At 36.7% G+C, this 20665-nt stretch overlaps 1 protein-coding gene across 3 annotated transcripts in view; it reads right to left on the bottom strand.

The window, feature by feature from the left end:
• GABRB2 (gamma-aminobutyric acid type A receptor subunit beta2) overlaps nucleotides 1–20665 on the bottom strand; it is a 217178-nt gene that overhangs the window by 35975 nt on the left and 160538 nt on the right. For all 3 annotated transcript variants that reach the window (XM_069484257.1, XM_069484258.1, XM_069484259.1), the window contains exons 6-7: nucleotides 4155–4292; nucleotides 2268–2420 (exon numbers count right to left, since the gene is read on the bottom strand). In XM_069484257.1, the coding sequence (XP_069340358.1) occupies nucleotides 2268–2420; nucleotides 4155–4292 (291 nt within the window). The remainder of the gene's footprint in view (nucleotides 1–2267; nucleotides 2421–4154; nucleotides 4293–20665) is intronic.

The raw sequence follows: 20665 nt of genomic DNA, 5'->3' as shown, positions 1-20665 counted from the left end.
GCTACAGTTGTTCATCCAGTTGAGTGAGTATCTCTGACAGTGGGGAGTAGTAGAAGGTAATAGCACTGTGAGGCCAGACCCCTGAGCATGATGAAGTTCAGCTTTGTAGTAAAATAATCATGTGAAAATAGACAAAGTTCAGGGGTCAAGATCCCACAGATGGAAAGTGTAGAGTTGTCTTTGAACCGTAATCTTTCCTAACCAGGAACTTATACCCTTAAACACTAACCAACACTTCCCAAAAGTTAAACTTCAATTCTATGATTTTTTTAGAGGACATAGTTTTCTGATTTAATTTTCTCCCTCTGATAATATCATAATTTTAATTTTGTTTTTATACATCCTCATAAAACTACTACAGAAAAAATAAATTTGAACATTTGATTCTGAGCATGCCCAGAAAAGCCTTGGCCTAGCTTTGGATGTAGGTGTCTCACATTTTTTATGTCTTCTTTATAGTAGTCATTTTGAAACACTTTCCAGTTTCATTTTTCTCTTCAGTTCAACTACAGATTATCCTGTACCACAAGTATATAATAAATCTGACAATGTCGATTTTACTACTTATTGAAATCTCATTTTAAAGTATTTCTGAACCTAATAATACAATACTCACATAAAAAGACATTTTAAAAACTTCTTTTAAAAAGTCAATACATTACTTATTGTTCCTCTAATAGACATAAAATAGACGACAGATTTTAACTTTGGAAAAATAGGATATTTGCAGATTTTAGTGATTCCTTCATTCAGAAAATATTTACTAAGCGCCTCTCCCTATGCAAGACACCAGATATAAAACCAGGTATGGACCTTTCCCCAGTGGATCTTTTGGTTCTGTGGGAGAAAAGGACATCACATAACTAAATAAATATGAATTATGGCTATAGTTAGTCTACACAGGGGAGTTCTGTGGTATTGTAAGAGTGTATATCACAGGGACTCGACTCAGTCTGGAAGGTCATTCCTTCTCCTTTCTTCCACCCTTGAGTCACCATAATTTAATATTAGCACAGCAGCCAAAGTGATCTCTTTAAAACTGAAATCAAATCATGTCACTTCTTTGCTCAATGGCTCTCTATTTCACTCAGAATAAAAGCAAAGCCTTTACCATAGCTGAAGAACCCCTCTGTGATCTCTTAGTCCTCTTTTCCCAATATTATTCTTACTACTGCTCCTGAACTCACTCTGCATTGGCCTCACTGGCCTCCCGCTGACATGCTGGGTTTGTTCCTACACAAGGGCCTTTGTAGTAGCCTGGAATATTATCACCCAGATATCCATATGGCTCTTCATCTTTAAGTCTTTGTTCTCAGGACAACTTCTGAGTGAGATCTGCCCTAATTATTCTAAGCATCACCCCTGGCATATCCAAGCCCCTTTCTCTTATTTATCTCCCTCTGTAGATTTGCCACATTATAGAATTTGCATGGTCATTATATTTATTGTCTATCTTCTACTGCTAGATATAACTTTTAGAAGAGGACTGCTGTATCTCCAGTGCTTAGCTTGGTTAGCACATATTAGGTGTTCAACGAATATTTGTTGAATAAATCAATCGATGAATGTTCTAAGAAAGTAATGGTTGAATTGAGATCTCATGGTAATGAACTGAACGATTTAACATTTTAAAGAAAATAGTCAGAACTCAAAAAAATAAAGATGTGTAAAAGGCCATACATTTACTTCATCTGGAGCTAAAATATTCATAAAATATAGTTTGTTCTCCTCCTCTGGTGTTAGAAAAAGAACCAAGCATAAGATGAGTCATGCGGTGGATGATTTCCCAACTTTCTTACTTTGTTGTCTCCTGTCTCAGCCACGCTACTCCAATATGTTAATAACATTTTAGAATTATTTCTGCTTATCCATTCACTACACAAATCTCCTTGTCTCTTTCTCAGGGGGGGAAAAGAAAAACCGAAAGGGTGCTCTTGTTAGGTAAAGAAGCAAAGTTACAAATTTAACAATTATGTAAGCAATATTACATGAAATATGTTTCAATAAAAATATCAAACTGATGCAACTAATTTCATTATCAACAGCTATACGGTTAACTAATTCTGACATGGAAGAGTTTTAATTTGTGTTTAATTGATTTAAAGCTGAAGCAGATCATCCAAAGTCTCATGGCTAAAGTCTTGTAACGTGCAAGGTTCAGTCTCATCATGCATCATAAATTTCAGGATAAAGGAAGCATGTTCATGCATGTACACACAAGCACACACACAGAGTCAAACTCCACGAGCAGTTGGAAACCGGCCTACCTAATGCCACTCTTGCAGCGGAAGCATCGTAATTAATCCAGAAGGAGACCCAGGAGAGGATGGTAATCAGGATGGAAGGCATGTACGTTTGCAGGATAAAGTAGCCAATGTTTCTTTTAAGCTTAAAGCTGAGGGACAACCTGGGATAGGAACCTGGAAAGGCAATTTTAGAACATTGTCATTATTAATCAATATTTATAGGATGTCTTTCTTTAAAGGTTCATAAACAGTTTGTACATCTCCTCTAACTCAATTTCAGCTCTTGGTTAAGGACACTTCTGCAAAAGTAGTCTATGAGCACCGGGTTTTTAATTAGAAGGAGTTACTGTGTGATGTACATCCTGTACTCACCCGTAATTAAAAGAATTCCAGCTCTTCCCTGCTCAGCCTCATACACTGGATCAAAGATACTCATTCTCTGCAATTGTGATGACAAGACAATTTGGGGCACTTCCTTTGTTCACTCCCTCAATTATTCCTCAGTAAGTTCATCCTCTAAGTTTTGTCTTATACAAGAACAAGGCTGCATGTTTTGAGAAAAAGAAATCTCACCAAGCCACAGGATGCATTTTAAGTCTGTGATCGATGGCAGGGCTTCAAGGACTGCAAGTTTGTGTAGGTTTTTATGTGTTTTATGTGTATGCATTCTTTTCTTTTTTTTTTTTCTTAATAGCTTCATTGTTTCCATCAGAATTCTAAAGGGATCCCCGACCCATCAAAAGGTAGAGAACCACTGCTTCTGAGCAGTATTTGTGGGAGGTACAACTAAAGAACCGGTTTCCTAAATCTGGGTCCTTTGATTGTAGTGATCTGCGGAATTACTCTTTAGACAAGATAAACAACAGAGCGCAGCCTTAAAATATAAAAAGTTCACATCGATAAATAAGGAGAAGAAAGCAAGCCTTGTCTAGTCTTCTGGGGCTAAGCCAAGCATCTTAATATGAAAGTAAGAATATTTTAAGGAGGAACATTTCCATAGAGTTTCATGGATTTAGAGGGCCTTAACGTTAGGAAAAATTTCGGTTGTTTGTTGTTATCTTTTTTTTTTTTTTTTTTTTTAAGCGCTAGGAAACTTGGCATTTTTACCAAGTCACACGGCCTCCTTGAAGTGGTTTGCAGAGACACAAAGTATCCAACTCCTTCGAGAAAGGGTAATTACAGTATTAGCTATTTCTGTGCCTACAGGATTCATTTCAATAAGAACAATATAAAGAAGGATATTCCTGCAGGTTTACTAATTTTCCCCCAAATGAGAATGTAGCAAATAATTACTTTCCTAGGCTCTTATGTTTCAAAAAAAATGTAAAAATTGAGCTTATGAAATCCAGTGTGACAGTCTAAAATCTCAATGCTGGACAGGTAAAGGGTGGCGAAGGCATTAGGATAATCTTAACATCGGAAACAGCTTTTAGTCCCAACAGGAGGTAAAACTGTGTAAAGAAATTATTACCAGTTGAGGAAAATGTGAAATTTTCCTACTGTCTGTAGAGAATTTCATCGTGGTTAGACTTGAATGAACTGCACCTTGGTTCTCCCCAGTATGTTTCAAAGGATTAAGATCAACGCAGTGGGAGGCATAAAGTTGGGGGGGCACCTGGGACCCGGGTCTTCATTTCTGTCTCTGTCCCTAAAATTAGTCCCTTCTCTGGCAAATGAGAAACGTAGAGATGGACCTCTCAGCTCTGCTGGGGGTTCCTTCTGGAAAATACTGGTCTTGGTTCCAAACGGAGCAACAGGCTTGATGGGAAACTGAGGGTTTTCAGCAGATTTAAGACCTCTAGAGCCACTGTCCTGCCCTGGGCCACAGCTCTGATATAAGTCAATTTTTTTTTTTTAACAAAATATGATGAACATTCTTTTCCCTTAGTCCTCTCCCCTGATACAAACCTGTGGAAAAAACGACCTTCTTGGTGATAAGTTTGTAATCTACGATAGAGAACTGTGGAAGTTCAATCTTTTTTACTCCTGTCACTGCGTTATCATCCCCACGCCAGTAAAACTCAATGTCATCAGTTGTATATCCATCTGTAAAAGGAAACATACACACACACAAATACAAAGAAGAAAAAGAATATCTGTTTAGAATATGAACCATATAAATAATATAAAGCTACAGCTAAAGGCTTTTATGTGTTAGGAACCACACTAAGCATTTCATATCCACTACCACATTTAATCCTCACAACAATCTCATTAGGGAAGTATAATTAGGCCCATGTGGGACAACAAAAGCTTAGAGAAATTAACAGCATGCATTCTCTTGCAACTGGGAAGTGGTACAGTTGGGACTTAAACCCAGGTTTATCTGATTACAAATCTCATTTTATCAAACATTATCACATTATCACATAATGTTATCACATAATCCTCGAGTTTACTCTCAGACAAAAGAAGGGAAAAATCATTTAGATTATCAGGGGAGTGCTGAATTCTGTTAAACTCTCCTCCAATATAAAATATTTAAATTACAATATGAAAGGGTTTCAAGTCAGAAGAGAAGTGATTATGACGAAATGAATTATCATTTTTTATAATTCATATACATGATTTCAAAGTTTGATGTTTTAACATATCTGGTTTCATAAAAACCTTACAAAACAAAACTCAAAACAACATTAACTTCAATAGTTTTGATGAGTAGGTCTAAATTTGTAGTATGCATTGTACATACAGATTGCATTTAGGAAGCATGCTTCCATTCATTCAACAATTATTTATTAAACATCTACTATGCTCTTCAATGCACAGTACCTGGGGATAGGATTCTGTATAATAAAGATACAGTCTCTGTTATAATGATACTTTCAATCCACAGGGAAGAGTAGAATTTTACCAAATGAGCACACATGTATCCTAACTAGTAAGTAAACATGTAACTGCAATAAATAAGCACATATTACCTTATAAACAGTGATATGCAGGGAAGCATGCCATGAAATCCAGTGAATATTAACCATTTTTACAAACTCACCCACCCTCAAAAATCCTTCAAATAAAAAGCATACATTGCAATTGTATATATTACATGTGAAGAGAGATCACATTTACGTCTTCAAAGAACTCTTACATCTGGATAAATTTTTACAAGTCTAGGGGGTAATGGACATTGCTCCCTCAATTTTAAAGCCAACAAAATAAATTAAAAAGACTGCTTATGTTCTTTGCCTTTAAACATGTGACTAGGTAGTATGACAGGGATAGCTAGAATACCAATTTTTTGACTCTTAGCTCCAGATGGTTTTCAATAAATCACCTCCCTTTCCTCCAAAGTGAGGGAGTTCAGTATCTAAAAGAAGTGGAAGCAAATTATTTTTTCAAAGAACTAGGAAACCCTCAATTTGAGAATCTACGTCAACCACAGCATAGTTTGGGCCATGACTGAACTTTTTGAGAAATTTGCAGTTCTGTTTATTCATAAGAACATGCATCTTTATGTGATGTAGAATCACACTGTTTTTTTTAAAGAGTTATTGAGCATATGAACTTCTGATACCATAACTACAGGCTTTTAGATAACAGCTAATGACTTTTAAAAAGCTTATTTATTTGCAAACACCATAAACTATAACGGAATCAAAATCACAGAGTTTTAACAGATTAGATACCACCAACACTTTATTACCATGATGTAATCTAGAGGCATTTGTTTTGCTAGAGTATCTTTTTTCATATAAAACTTTGATTTGAAAGTGAATTTTTGGCTCATAATTTTAAAGTACATTTCTGGTATTAAGTGAATAGCACAGTAAGCAAATTCTCAGAAAGTAGGTCTTTTCTTCCCATTGATAGTCTCCACTCAACTTAAAGAAGTGAGGTGACTATCCCAAATGATAACTGCACTTTATCCATGGTTTCTACTTTTCTAATATGGCCATGGAAACCCTGAGTCAAGGCCTCATCTCAAATGCATTCTAATTTCTCATTGTTTCTTTGTACAGACCTCTCAGTTATGAAATAGTTCAGTCAATGACAATCCTACCTTTGGTAAATCAGTTTAAAATAACAAAAGAAGGGCGATAGCTCCTAGAATCGAACTAGGTACTTAGGAATGCATTATAAAATTGTAGTATATAGATATGAAAAAAGGTATTTATGAAACAAGAAGGTGATAATTCCCCTTGTAAGCAGTCCTACCCAAGATTCTCACTGGCTTTTCCAACATAATAATATACAGTTCATTATACAATAGAACTGCCATTTTTTGAGTCAATCAAAAGTATGTGCTAGGCACTGTGTTAGCCAGACACCATCCCTTTATATGGAGAGTTAAATCCTCAAAACCAAGGACCCTGGGTTTCCTTATTTAATGTGACTAAGAAACCATTAAAGATTCTTATTCAGCTACTCAGGGATTGGCTGGGGATCTGTTTTTTGTTTTTGTTTTTACACAAGCATCCCAGATAGTTCTATTGTAGGTGGCGTGTAAAAACACTCAGAACCACTTGCCTAGTAAATGAAGATGATGATCATGATAGCAATTAAAATAACTGCAGTAATTTACTGAGTGTTGCCATTCATTTTACGTGGAACTCTATTAAGCACTTCGCTTTCATTATCTCATTTAATCTTCACAACAATCATTTTACAGGTGAGCAGTATCTATATCCGTTATTTTAATTATTGAGCACCCATACTGCAAGTTAGTTATTTTTAGCTTCATTTCATGGTTGAGGAAACTCACATAGATGAAATAAGTTGCTAAAAATCACACATCAGGTAAGTGATTGAGTAGTGAATCAATGCCCTATCTATGTGACTGATCCCCAAAACAGCATTTTTTCACTGCAGCCCCTTTTAAGTTGCTAAAAATCACACATCAGGTAAGTGATTGAGTAGTGAATCAATGCCCTATCTATGTGACTGATCCCCAAAACAGCATTTTTTCACTGCAGCCCCCTTTCTCCACTGCTCGGGAATATAAAGCATGTAATATGTTCAAGAAACTAAATGTCCATTTTTGTATAACCAAATGCATCTTCAAAAGAAGAGAATGAGAAAAAAGTCAACTCTCACTATTTCTCACCAAGGATTGTGTCTAAACTACGAGAGAGTATTTCTGGTCCTCCAGCTTCCTTTTCTCCTTACCTTCCTCAGTACTTACCTTCTTTTGTCAGCACTATAAATCTTATAAAAGAAGCTAGCTGTAGGCAGAGGAATGGGAATATATATGGCATTTCAACAAGGTTGTATGGGAGATGCCTATTAGTTATCCAACAGACAGAAACATTAGTAAGAACTATAGATCTTGTCAAAATGCCAGATATTTGACTGTGTTTGCTAGGCAATAGTTGGTAGGGAATAGGCATTCAGTAAATATTATTGAATTAATAAAATAATTATTTAATGCACATGTGAATTTGGGCTGGTGGTTGTTTAAGCAAATGCTTTATCTAGATGTGTACCCACTGTTAAGGTATACACTATGCTTTTACCTCTGTCTCTTGGTTCTAGCATGGTGCCTTACAAATAGTTGGCACTCATAAACATTTTGTGAGTGAATACAAAAACACCCAGTTAGAGAGCTGTTAAGAATTATCCAACAGTTCTTCATTATATATTTCTCCCAAAATAACATTTCTTCCTAAGGTATCTTACCTCTGTATTTTATTTTTTCCATCTGTAAATTGGGATAATAATAAGAACAGTTGCTTCACAGAATTGTCATACAGAAAAAAAATTGTAGAACGCTTGAAACAGTATGTGGCAAATAGTGACAAAAAATTAGACTAGTAGTTTTTTAAATAAAAATTATTAAAAATGAATGAAAAACATATTTAGTTGCATACCATTTTGTTGACATTAAATGAACATACACAAGCCATGTGCACAATGAAATCTTAGCTGTTTGACCACACAACCACACTTATAGAACCCTCCAAAATGTTTGGAAATTGATAATAAAGCATTTGAAGGTTACTTTGATGGAAAGTTTTGGAATCTGCCACAGTGGAGCAGCATATTGTATATACTTCTTGGTTACTGCTAGTCTTAAAAAAACCCAATCTTTTTGACTTCATTTTGGGCTAACCAAGCACAGAATGCTGCAAATGGAAAGCAAATGTATGCTCTTGCAGCATCGGTTTCTGAAGATGAAAGACCAACAGCCCATGACAGTGCCAGGGTGGTCAAGTTCAAAGGCCGGCTCAATATACTACATAGGATTAGCTTAAAGCAGACCTAGTTTTCTTCTTTTCTTTGAATCGTCCCTGGAGAAACATTTAGCAGTCTCTCAAAGTGATTAAAAACTAAAAAGAAAACATATGCAAATATGTATGACCTGACTTTTACAGCTTTCAAAATAATGATTAAAAAATAATTAGATTTCTCTTAAAAGATATCAGAAGGAGGAAATGCACTGAAGCTCTTCATTAATGTATTGCAAATTAAACTCATCTTTTATATTTTATTCATGGGATTCCAGAAACTGAGTCATTAAATTATTTTGTATTGTTATTATCAAAAACATAACCCACATAATAAATTCAGATGGCCTGAATAAACCAAAATACAAATTCACTGGCATTCACTTGAAGGATTTAGAGCTACTTGAAATGTTACAAGCCTCTGATCAGAAAGGACAAATACGTACATGTATAAGTCCATATGAGATATAATAAATACGTTCTTTTCCAAATATTGGTAAAAGCATGTACTATATGAGATCTAAGGAGTAGAAATGCCATTTTAAAAACATTATCATATATAGAAAATATTAGCCAGGCATGGTGGCGCATGCCTGTAGTCCCAGCTACTTGGGAGGCTGAGGCAGGAGGATCACTTGAGTCCAAGAGTTTGAGGTTGCTGTGAGCTAGGCTGATGTCACAGCACTCAACTGTAGCCTGGGCAACAAAGCGAGACTCTGTCTCAAAAAAAAAAATAAATAAATAAATAAACAAACCCTAAGGAACATGATATATTTGATGGTGTTCACTGAATATTCTAGCGAATAAGTTTCTAAACTGAATTAATAAGTGAATTACAGATAATTTCTTTCTATTTTTAGTAGAGATGGGGTCTCGCTCTTGCTCAGACTGGTCTTAAACTCCTGACCTCCAGCTATCCTCCCACCTCGGCCTCCCAGAGTGCTAGGATTACAGGCGTGAGCCACTTTGTCCAGACCAGTTTAAAGTGTATTTTTCTGACAGCAAATGAGTTGAGCACTATTCCCTGGTGAAAGTATACCAGACACTGCCCACAGAGCTATATCCACTGAAATTCCTGTAGTCATTCAGTGCGATGAAAGCTTTGAATGACTGATCTGTCAAGCATTTAGAGCCCATGTCATTTTTCAATTTCTTTAGTTAGAAATAACAAACCTGTTTCTGATCTAAAAAAAAAATTCTTGTAATAACTAAACATGTCCTCACAATTGTGATATTATCTTATTACAGAACATGGCATTTAAAAATTTTTTTTTCTCTTTTTACTGTCAGTCTACATGTCTATTTTGTTATCTACTACGTAAATATTTCATTTTAGAATGATTTTATTGGGCAAAAATATGAAACTGTGCTAAGATATTAAACAGTAGGGACCAATGAGAATATTTAGAAGAGGAGAGTTATCAGTGCCAAAAAAATTATCTATTTTTATAGTAGAGAACTAAAGTGACATTGTTCTCTCATTACTTATTTAAACTTTGTTCCTCAATTGTATTGGTAAATGTTCTAGGATAGTTATCTCCCCCTGTAACCGACGTAACAGTTGTCACATAAAAGTTGCTTTAACCTGTTAATTCTCAGTCACCATAACCAGTTGGTATTGAATGAAAATTATAGGTCAATGTTACTGGGATACTTCACACTAGTCACGGGTGGATTCAATTTTTAAAGAACCATCTTATCTCAAATTTTCTGTCCTTTATGTGTGTATCATAGCACTTTATGTACTTTCCGAATCAAATGCCTCACTGCAAAAAAATTAGCATGTACCTTGCATTAGTATTTTAAATTTTATGTGGTTGCTATTATTAGTGTATGAGTAACTATTAATAAAACCTGATTTCTGTTTTGAGAAACATTAATCCTGTAATGTGCTTCATGAAAAAGGGTTCCATAATCAATATATTAATATTTGGGAGTAACTGCACATTTTGGCCCCCTCTTACACAGTCACAAGACATTTAACACAGTAAAGTTTAGGAAATTCTGCAATAGAGGATCTGTTTAATTTTACTTACTTCTGTCACATCCCAAACCTATTTGACCAGATAAAAGTTTTAGCACATAAAAATACCAACACAGGTATAATCTTTCCATAAAATGTTGGACTGTAATTATTCCCATATTTTAGGGAAGCTCATACACAGTGCTCTTTAGTTTTGCCCCCCTAAAAAAAACAGGTAGGCATGTGAGAAGGCCCATACTCCCTCAGAACCATATCTTGCTTTTTTAGTGGATTAAACACTTTTTCCTCCAAAAAAAGTTTCCCAGAGAAAAGAAAACATTTGCAGTAACGTAGAGACGAAAGGCAGACGAATGTTTCAGGGAAGCAGCATGACTGAAGAATGTTCAGCCAGTAGGCAAGCCCGCTTCCCATGATGACCTTGACTGCCTGTAATTAGGAGTCTATCAGGCGGCAATTAGAATGGACTCCACTCCACGCAGAAGCCTGTATGCTCTGCAAAGGTACAAGACTGAGTACGGTCAATGTCAGTTAGAGTCACTGGGATTTTTCAAGAGGCAGAGAGAGAGGCACTTGTCAGCCGCGACTCTCAATTCAACAAGGAAAGTGCTCCAAAGACACTCAGAGTGATTGCTCTGACTCCTTAATTGCATCTTATTCTTCACTCTGCTCTTTAGCTGGACTGCTAGACACAAATGTTCTGCTGTCAAATCATTTCTAGACTTCAGGCAGCTCAAAATAATCGACCTAGGATAGGTCAGGCTTGATTACCGAGTGGCATCTTTAGTAAGGACACCATCAAGGAAGTCACGGCCCAGCATTCATCCTGCATCGAAGATGACCTGTTTTTTGTGTAATTACCATTTTTTAAATTCAAATCTCAACGGCGTAAGAGAATAGGAAATCTATAATAATCAAGTAAAATGTCAGCTTTGGGGCTTTACAGATCACCTCTCCATTCAAGTTCGAAACTTTGAAGACCACATCTCCATTTCAATGCAAAACTGTGTTTGCTGTCTTGGTGTGGAAGCACAGCGATCTGGTGGCTGTTTCTACAAGTTTAACTCCATGATATGTTTCTTAGATTTCATTTCCTCTTTTAGAAAGATTAAGCAATTAATCTAACGGTCCAGGTAGAAGAAACAAATGAAAAATAATAATAAAGTTGCCACAATGACAACAATAACATAATAGCAGCTACCAATCATGGAGCTCTACGTACCAGGCACTGCTTAAGCTCTTTATATGGTTCTTTCTCTACAAAGAACTGAAGTGGGTTATGGTTATCAGGATTTTGTCCCTTCACCCAACTCTGATTCATCCATAGGCAGGGGTCCTAAGTCCTGAAGTACATAGAGAAACCAGAGAGCAGGCCAGTATTTCTCAAACTTGATGTGCATAGGAATCACCTGAAAATCTTGTTAAAATGCAGATTCTGATTGAGTAGAGGAAGCCTCAGATTCTGCAGTTCTAACAAACTCCCTAGGTGATGCTGATGCTGTTTGTCCACGGACCATCCTTAGCAGAGCAAAGGAATAGGGATTAGGGATCAGGAGACTTTGTAGAGTGAAAGCCATTTGTCATGCCACAAGAGTGAGGCAAGGCGTATCTTGGATCTAGCCAGATCCAGAGAAGAGCAATGTTTATTTCAAACAAAACCTTTATAAACTCCAAAATTAAAATATCTTTTCCCAGTTCTACCTCTCTTATGAGGGACAGGAGAAGGGGTTTCTGATGCCGTCTGTAGCCAGGGACCTGGTTTCCTTTAATAGTCAGTGACCCACCATCACCAGTAAGTAACAGTAGCAGAGAATAGGGAGATGGGGCTAGGTCTAAAATTTTTCTGCAAATTTGTATTCATGCCAGTTTTATTTAAATATTTAGCCTCATTTGGAACCAAGAATACCACACTTTGGCATCAGAATTCTGCATCTTTTATTTATATTCCTCAGTGGACTAGTCAGCAACCTTTTAGGCTTTCCCCCTTCCTTCAACTTAGGCTACACATGCCGCTACCGTTTGTTTAAGAACATGTTGATGATGCTATTTCCATGCTTAAAAAGAACCAAATCAAAATGAAAAACAAAAATACAGAAGACTTCTTCATGGCCGTCCCAGCTGGTCTCAAATTAAATGTAAATTCTTCCATCAGGCATTCTGAACTCCATCATGTGGTCTCTACCTGCAGCCTCATCTTCTATTACACTTCTTCCTCTTCTAAATCTCTCATTTTCTGCCCATACTCTTTCAGTACACCCTCAGTAATCCTTTGACCCCTCAGGTCCTAGTTCAGGTTATTTCAGTGACGTGAAATACTTCCCCCTCTCGCATCAAATGTGTACATCCTTTATTGACCCTTCTTAACTTCGTTTCTCCCAAGACACTATCTCATTTTCCTTTAGTTGAGATTCTTCTCTCTTTACTCCCCTGATGTTTTCATAGCACTCTAGTTGAACTTCCACTACTATACTTCTCATAGCTGGTTTTGCACTAGAGGATTTGTGGATGTGTTGGTCTTAGCCACTAGACAATCCTTCAGGAGGATGAAGAACCACATCTAGTCCTTTTCTGTAGCTCTTCTTCTCCTTCATACAGGTCATTCATTACTCAGGGTGGCACTCACACAGCTTGCTGAATTGAACTGTCAACATGCCAATCACTTTTCTGTGGCTCATCACATCCCCCTCTGAGAGTGTAGTGATGCGCAGATGGCATTTGCTGAATTACAAGGTGGTAGGCTTGCAAGACTGAGTATCATTAGTGGCTTGGGATGCGGGATTCCCAGGCGCCAGCCTCGGAATCACTAAAATAAAGGCAATGCTGGTACTACCTGTCTATAAAAGGAGCTACGACGTTGGAGCAAAGGCCCCTGTGTTGAAGGAAACCGCTTGATGTTGCTGACTTTTAGTACGTATTGTCATTCCTGAGGTGAACAGAAGTAACCTTTGAGTGGCCATGGCCCTCCGATAATGACTTTCTCTGGGATGACAGATTTTAGAAACCAATCTGCCATCATAGCCTTCAGAAGGAGCTGATATCTACAGCTCAAATGGAATAATGCTTCTTGGTGAAAACTGGATAGAGTCACACTCTTGTTAACTCAGGAGTGATAATGGAAGATGTTTAAATTAACAAGGTCAATTGAATGGCCAGGAAGATATGCACAGCCGTGCAATAAAATGCCATGAACTGTTACACCAACCCATCTGCTTTCTATAAGGGGTGACAGAGGAAGCACAGGCCTAGCTGACTCATGTGGGGACTAATCTGGACCTTTCCATCTTAACCCTTTTTTTTTTTTTTTTGCGTATCTTCACTTGGATAGGAGGTCAGCTGAGGACTTGCTTATTTAAGGGATGGCAGGCAGGATGCTCGTGCAGAAAAAATTTTAGTCTAAAAGAGTTGCTGCTCTGTGATATGGACTGTTAGCATGTATCTTGACTCATAAGAATAATTTTCATATTGTCCCTAAACTCCAGATATGCACCTCTATCTGTGCTTGTGTAATATTCTCTATTAGCACTCGATACATTGAATTTAAAGTATCTCTGGTAAGGAATCTATCTTTTTAACTCAACTGTGAGTTCTTATTTAAACAGAGAACATACATTCTTTACATTTGTAACCAGGGCTTGAAGTGGGAAGGAGGCAAATACTGGATATTTAGTACGTACTTACTGAGCGAGACTGGAATTGTGTCTGGAGAGAGATACATACTCCTGTGTATGTAAACAGCACGAAGGAAGCCTTGGAGGTGGATGGCAGGCCTGCTGCTTCTCATGCAGACACAAATGCATGGTTAAACGTGGCATTGCTATTTTGGCTTGGGGGGGCTTCAGGAAGAATTCATTGAAATGATCTAGGACACGTACTTTTAAAAACGGCCACCAGCCAATATTTTCCAAACAAGCCAAATGCTTCACAAGCATCACCTCACCTCATCCTTAACAGAACCCTTTGATGTACAAACTATTTTCCTCATCTTACAGATGAAAAAACCTACTATTTAAAGAGGGTGAGTGACTTGTCCAAATGCCAGAAATAAGAATTGAACTCAATCTTCTATAACAGTAGAATCCAAACCCTTAGTGTTCCACACTATTATTAATATTTCATACTATTATCGAAAGCCATATTTTGGAATTGTTCTGTAAAACTACAGAAACATTTCTATAATTATTCCCCTCTTGGTATCTACTCCCTTTTGTAACGTGACTTTGCAGCTCCTCCCATGCAGAGGTAAAATATTTCCCCACATTCTGCATCTGAGCTGCCCTCGCTCATTGCTTGCATCAAAAAAAGTAATGTTAGCCTCGTTCTGACATTAGGCTGCAAGTCTGAGCTTAGGCTGCAGGAGGCTCTGGGGCTTTCTTTCACTCTTTTGGAATCTTGCAAACACCACGTAAATAGGCCTTGGATAGCCTGCTGGATGACAAGGGACATGCGACCTAGTTACCTTCATCATAGCAGCCTGTCAACCAGTGCCCAGCCTACCTGTGTGAGGATCACAGATGCATGCCTGAGCCCAGCTAAAATTAGCTTAGATTAGTAGAAACTCCCAGCTGACCTGTAGCCTTCTGAATAATAAGTGGTTTTTCTTTTAGTGTACTAGGTTTGGGGTTAGACTGCTAAGTAGCAAAAGCTATTGGAGAACGTTAGGGTCTGTAGAAAACAGAAGTTCTTTTTTTTCTTTCACTGAGTGGTTACGTACACCTTTACTTCCAGGATAACATTTATAATCACAGCAAGGCACTGCTTCTGGGACTGTCCACCAGATTTTATGAATATTATAGGCTGAATTATATGGCATATTACAAATCAGAAGACCTATCTAGGTTCCTGTCCCGGTCCTGTCATATACGAGCTGTAGATTTGGAGCAAATCATATATTCTTTATAGAGCTCAATTTCTACAGCTGAAAAATAAAGTTGTACTAAAACAGCAGTCCTCAAATTTTTAGTTTCAGAACCCCTTTAAACTGCAAAATTATTGAGGACTATGAAAAGCTTTTTTTTTTTTTTTTTTGTGGATTATAGCTCTTTGTATTTACCATGTTAGAAATTAAAACGTATGTTTAAAATTTTATTGATTTATTGAAACCAATAATAATTATCCTATTACATACTAATACAAATAACATTTTTATTAAGAATAACTGTATTTTCCAAAACAAAAATTTGAGGAGAGTGTATTTTAAATTTCTGTAAATCTCTTTAACATTAATGACTTAACAGAAGATTGCTGGATTCTCATATTTGCTTCTGGATTCAGTTGCAATAACTAGTTTCATAAATCCGCTGGAAAACATGTACATTGTGAAAAAACAAAAGTGAAGAAGGCAAGTAAAATCTTGGCATAGTTATTAAAGGAGTATTGACCTCAAGGACATCTTGAAAGGGTCTCAGAAACCTTCGGGGGTCTCTAAACCACACTTTGAGAAGAACAAATTCAAAAGATCTCTAACCTGAAGTTCTGTGATTTGAGTAAAACTATAAATAATTCATTAAAATAAAATTATTAAGAATTACCAAAAATTAACAATATTGTTTTCCTGTGCAGTAGACATAAAAACAATTCACTTTTAAATAGGGATTTAAAAGTCATTTTTACTCTTAGACTAAGTTAAATATATATATATACACATATATATATACACGCATATTTGTATACACGTATATTTGAAATTTTTAAAATTTAATGTAAATCATTTGGGTTTCCTTTGGGGAAGTGAAACTTACACATTTTAAAAAGGAAACAAATACATTTGCATAAAATTGAAGCTATTGTCCATCCATATCAGATTATTAATTTGTTAGAAGATGCACATATGTAAATAAAGTGAATAACCAACTCTCTTAGTATGGTCTGTAAATGCCCATGCAAATTAATTCACATAGACAAATCCCTTGAAAGTGACTTCATTAGTGCAGGCCAATGAGTTAGCATTTGAGGCTTCTAACATGGAATAAAACATTTCCATCTGAAAAAAAAAAAGTTATGTAGTAAACAGCTCAATAATGCACAAAGCTTTGATCAATATTTATGCAAATCTGTTCTTTTCTAAACTATTGACTATATTTCTGGCTTGGGAAAAAACATTTTCTAAATAACTTAAAACTCTGACACCAATGATGAAATACAGGACATGTGAAAGATATTGAAAATTAAATAATTATCAAGATATTGAAAATTAAGTAATTATCAATCATAAATTAAATAGTTATCAAGACTCAAATTCAGCCAAGCTAGGCACAGCATCCTTGGGTCTTCATAGTTCTTTTATTCAAGTTGAAAAGAGAATTAGTATGCTGTGGTGATTCTCAGAACATATACACAAATCCTTCAATACTCCTCAAATGGTAGAGCTTAATTCCCCTCCCTTGAAGTATGGCCTGGACTTAGTGATGCACTTCTAACAAATAGAATATGGCAGAAGTGATTGAAGGCCACTTCTGAGGTTAGGTTATAAAAAAGATCGACACATCTGTCTAGGATGTGGCTTGAACGCTTTCTGTCTTTAAGATTCCTTGCTCTTCTTTTTTTTTTTTTTTGAGACAGAGTCTCACTCTGTTGCCCGGGGTAGAGTGAGTGCCGTGGCGTCAGCCTAGCTCACAGCAACCTCAAACTCCTGGGCTTAAGCGATCCTGCTGCCTCAGCCTCCCGAGTAGCTGGGACTACAGGCATGCGCCACCATGCCCGGCTAATTTTTTGTATATATATATTTTAGTTGTCCATATAATTTCTTTCTATTTTTAGTAGAGACGAGGTCTCACTCTTGCTCAGGCTGGTCTCGAACTCCTGACCTCGAGCGATCCACCCGCCTCCCAGAGTGCTAGGATTACAGGCGTGAGCCACCGCGCCCGGCCCCTTGCTCTTCTTTGTTGTGAACTTCCCACAGAGAGACCTACATGGTAGGGAACTGACAGAGGCCTCCAACCAGTAGTCCCAGGAACTGAGTCCAACAGCGCACAAAAAACTGACTCCTGCCACAACTCTATAAGTGAGCTTGAAAGGAGATCATTGCCTATTTGAACCTTCAGATGAGATCGCAGCCCCAGACAACAGCTTGATGGACCCTCACGAGTGACCCTGAGCCAGAATCACCTAGCTAAGCCAATCCCTATTCCTGATCCTCAGAAACTATGAAATAATAAATATCTGCTGTTTTAAGCTGCTAGCTTTAGGGTAATTTGTTAGCCAGAAAAAAAAAATAAATAACAAACATTTTCATGATAAAAACTCTTAACAAATTAGGTATAGAGGGAATGCACCGCACCACACTAAAGGCTACCTATGACAAACCCATGGATAACATCGATAATGAAAAGTTGAAAGCTTTTCATCTAAGATCAGGAATAAGACAATGATGTCTACTTTTGCCACTTATTTTCAACATAGTACTGGAAGTCCTAGTCAGAGCAATTAGGCAAGAGAAAGATATAACAGACATCCAAATTGGAAAGGAAGAAATTAAACTGTCCCTGTTTGCAGATGACATGATCATACAATATCAACATAGAAAAATCTGTAGAGATCCTTCCTAGACACTCAAAACAAACAGTCCAAAAAAGAAATCAGGAAAACAAATCCATTTACAACAGCTGCAAAATGAAAAAAAAATACTTAAGAATAAATTGAACCAAGGAAGCAAAAGACCTATACACTGAAAACTATAAAATACTAATGAAAGAAATTAAAGATGACATAAAGAAATGGAAAGGCAGCTCATTTTCATGCACTGAACGTATTAAAATTGTTAAAATGTCCCTAGTACCCAAAACAATCTACAGAGTCAATACATTTCCTACCAAAATTCCAATGACATTCTTTACAGAAATAGAAATAACAATTATAAAGCTTGCATGAAATAACAATCCTAAAGTTTATGCAGAACCACAAAAATCCCTGAATAGCCAAAGCAATTTTGAGCAAAAATTAACCAAGCTGGAGGCATCACACTATCTGACCTCAAAATATACTACAAAGATATAGTAAGCAAAACAGCATGGTACTGGCATAAGAACAGACACATAGACCAATAGAACATAATAAACAGCCCACAAACAAATCCACGCATTTATACTCAATTGATTTTTAACAAAGATGCCAAGAAGACACAATGGGGAAAGGGCAATATCTTCAATAAATAGTGTTGGAACAACTGGATATACATATACAAAAAAATGAAATTTGACCGTTACACCATACACAAAAGTAAGTTCAAAATGGGTTAAAGACTTAAATGTAAGACATAAAACTGTAAAACTACTGGAAGAAAATATAGGGAAGATGCTCCATGACATTGGTCTGAGCAATGATTTTTTTTTTTTTTAAATGACCGAAAAAGCACAGGCAACAAAAGAGAAAATAGACAAACAGTATCACATCTAAATAAAAAGCTTCTGCTGGCTAGGCGTGGTGTCTGACGCCTGTAATCCCAGCACTCTGGGAGGTCAAGGTGTGAGGATCACCTGAGGTCAGGAACTGGAGACCAGCCTAAGAAGAGTGACACTCCGTCTTTACTAAAAATAGAAAAAATTAGCTGGGCGTGGTGGCATGCACCTGTAGTCCCAGCTACTTGGGAGGCAGAGGCAGGAGGATTACTTGAGTCCGGGAGTTTGAGTTTTCTGCGAGCCAGGCTGACACCATGATACTCTATCTAGGGCGACAGAGCGAGACTCTGTCTCAAAAAAAATAAATAAATAAAAAATAAAAAAATAAAAAAAATAAAAAGCTTCGGCACAGAAAAAGAGATAATCAACAGGCTGAAGAGACAACCTACAAAATGGGAGAATACATTTTCGAACAATACATTTGATAAAGGGTTAATATCCAAAATACATAAAGAATTCAACTCAATTGCAAGAAAACAATTGACCCAATTAAAAAACGGGCATAGGATCTGAATAAACATTTCTCAAAAGAAGACATACAAATGACCAACAGATATATTAAAATATACATACTCAAAATCACTAATCATCAGGGAAATGCAAACTAAAACCAAATGAGATATCACTTCACACCTATTAGAAGGGCTACTATCAAACGGACAAAAGATAACAAGTGTTGGCAAAGATGTGGAGAAAAGGGAACCCTTGTACACTGTAGTGGGAATGCAAATTAGTACAGCCATTATGGAAAAGAGTAAGGAAGTTCCTAAAAATATTAAAAATAAAACTACCATATATAAGATCCAGCAATGCCACTCCTGGGTATATATCTAAAAGAAATGAAATCAGTATGTCAAAGAGATATCTGTACTCCCATATTCATTGCAGTATTATTCATAATAGCCAAGATATGGTACCAATGTAAGTGTCCACTGGTGGATACATGGGTAAAGAAAATGTGTTATATATACACAATGGAATACTGTACAGCCATAAAAAATAATAAAATCCTGTCATTTGTGACAACATGCATGAACCTGAAGGACATTATGTTAAGTGAAATAAGCCAGAAACAGAAAGATAAATACTGCATAATTTCACTTATATGCGAAATTTAAAAAAGTTGAACTCATAGGCTGGCAGGGGTGGGACTGGGGAGACTGTAGTCAAAAGATACAAAGTTTCAGTTAGATAGGAGGAGTAAGTTGAAGAAATCTAGTGTACAACACTGTGACTATAGTTAGTAACAATGTATTATATACTTGAAAATTGCTAAGAGTAGATTTTAAGTGTTCTCATCACAAAAAATAAGTATGTGGGGAAATGCATATGTTAATTAGCTCTATTTGGTCATCTCACATGTGTACATATTTCTTTCTTTCTTTCTTTTTTTTTTTTTTGAGACAGAGTCTTGCTCTGTTGCCTGGGCTAGAGTGCTGTGGTGTCAGCCTAGCTCACAGCAACCTCAAACTCCAGGGCTTAAGCAATCCTTCTGCCTCAGCCTCCCTAGTAGCTGTGACTACAGGCATGTGCCACCATGCCTGGTTAATTTTTTTTCTATATATATTTTTAGTTGTCCAGATAATTTCTCTCTATTTTTAGTAGAGATGAGGTCTCGCTTTTGCTCAGGCTGGTCTCGAACTCCTGACCTCGAACGATCCTCCCGCCTCGACCTCCCAGAGGTTCTAGGATTACAGGCGTGAGCCACCGTGCCTGGCCAATGTGTACATATTTCAAAACATCATGTTGTTCATGACAAATCTATACAATTTTTATTTGTCAATTAAAACATTAATTAATAAAAAATGAATAAACCTGCTATCTTGGAAATAGCTACATGGTCTAGTAGAAAAAACACCGTTTTGAGAGTCAGGTGGATTT

This window comes from Eulemur rufifrons, chromosome 10 (genome assembly GCF_041146395.1).
Source record: "Eulemur rufifrons isolate Redbay chromosome 10, OSU_ERuf_1, whole genome shotgun sequence".
Lineage (NCBI taxonomy): Eukaryota > Metazoa > Chordata > Mammalia > Primates > Lemuridae > Eulemur > Eulemur rufifrons.
This window is presented reverse-complemented; position numbering and strand designations above follow the sequence as displayed.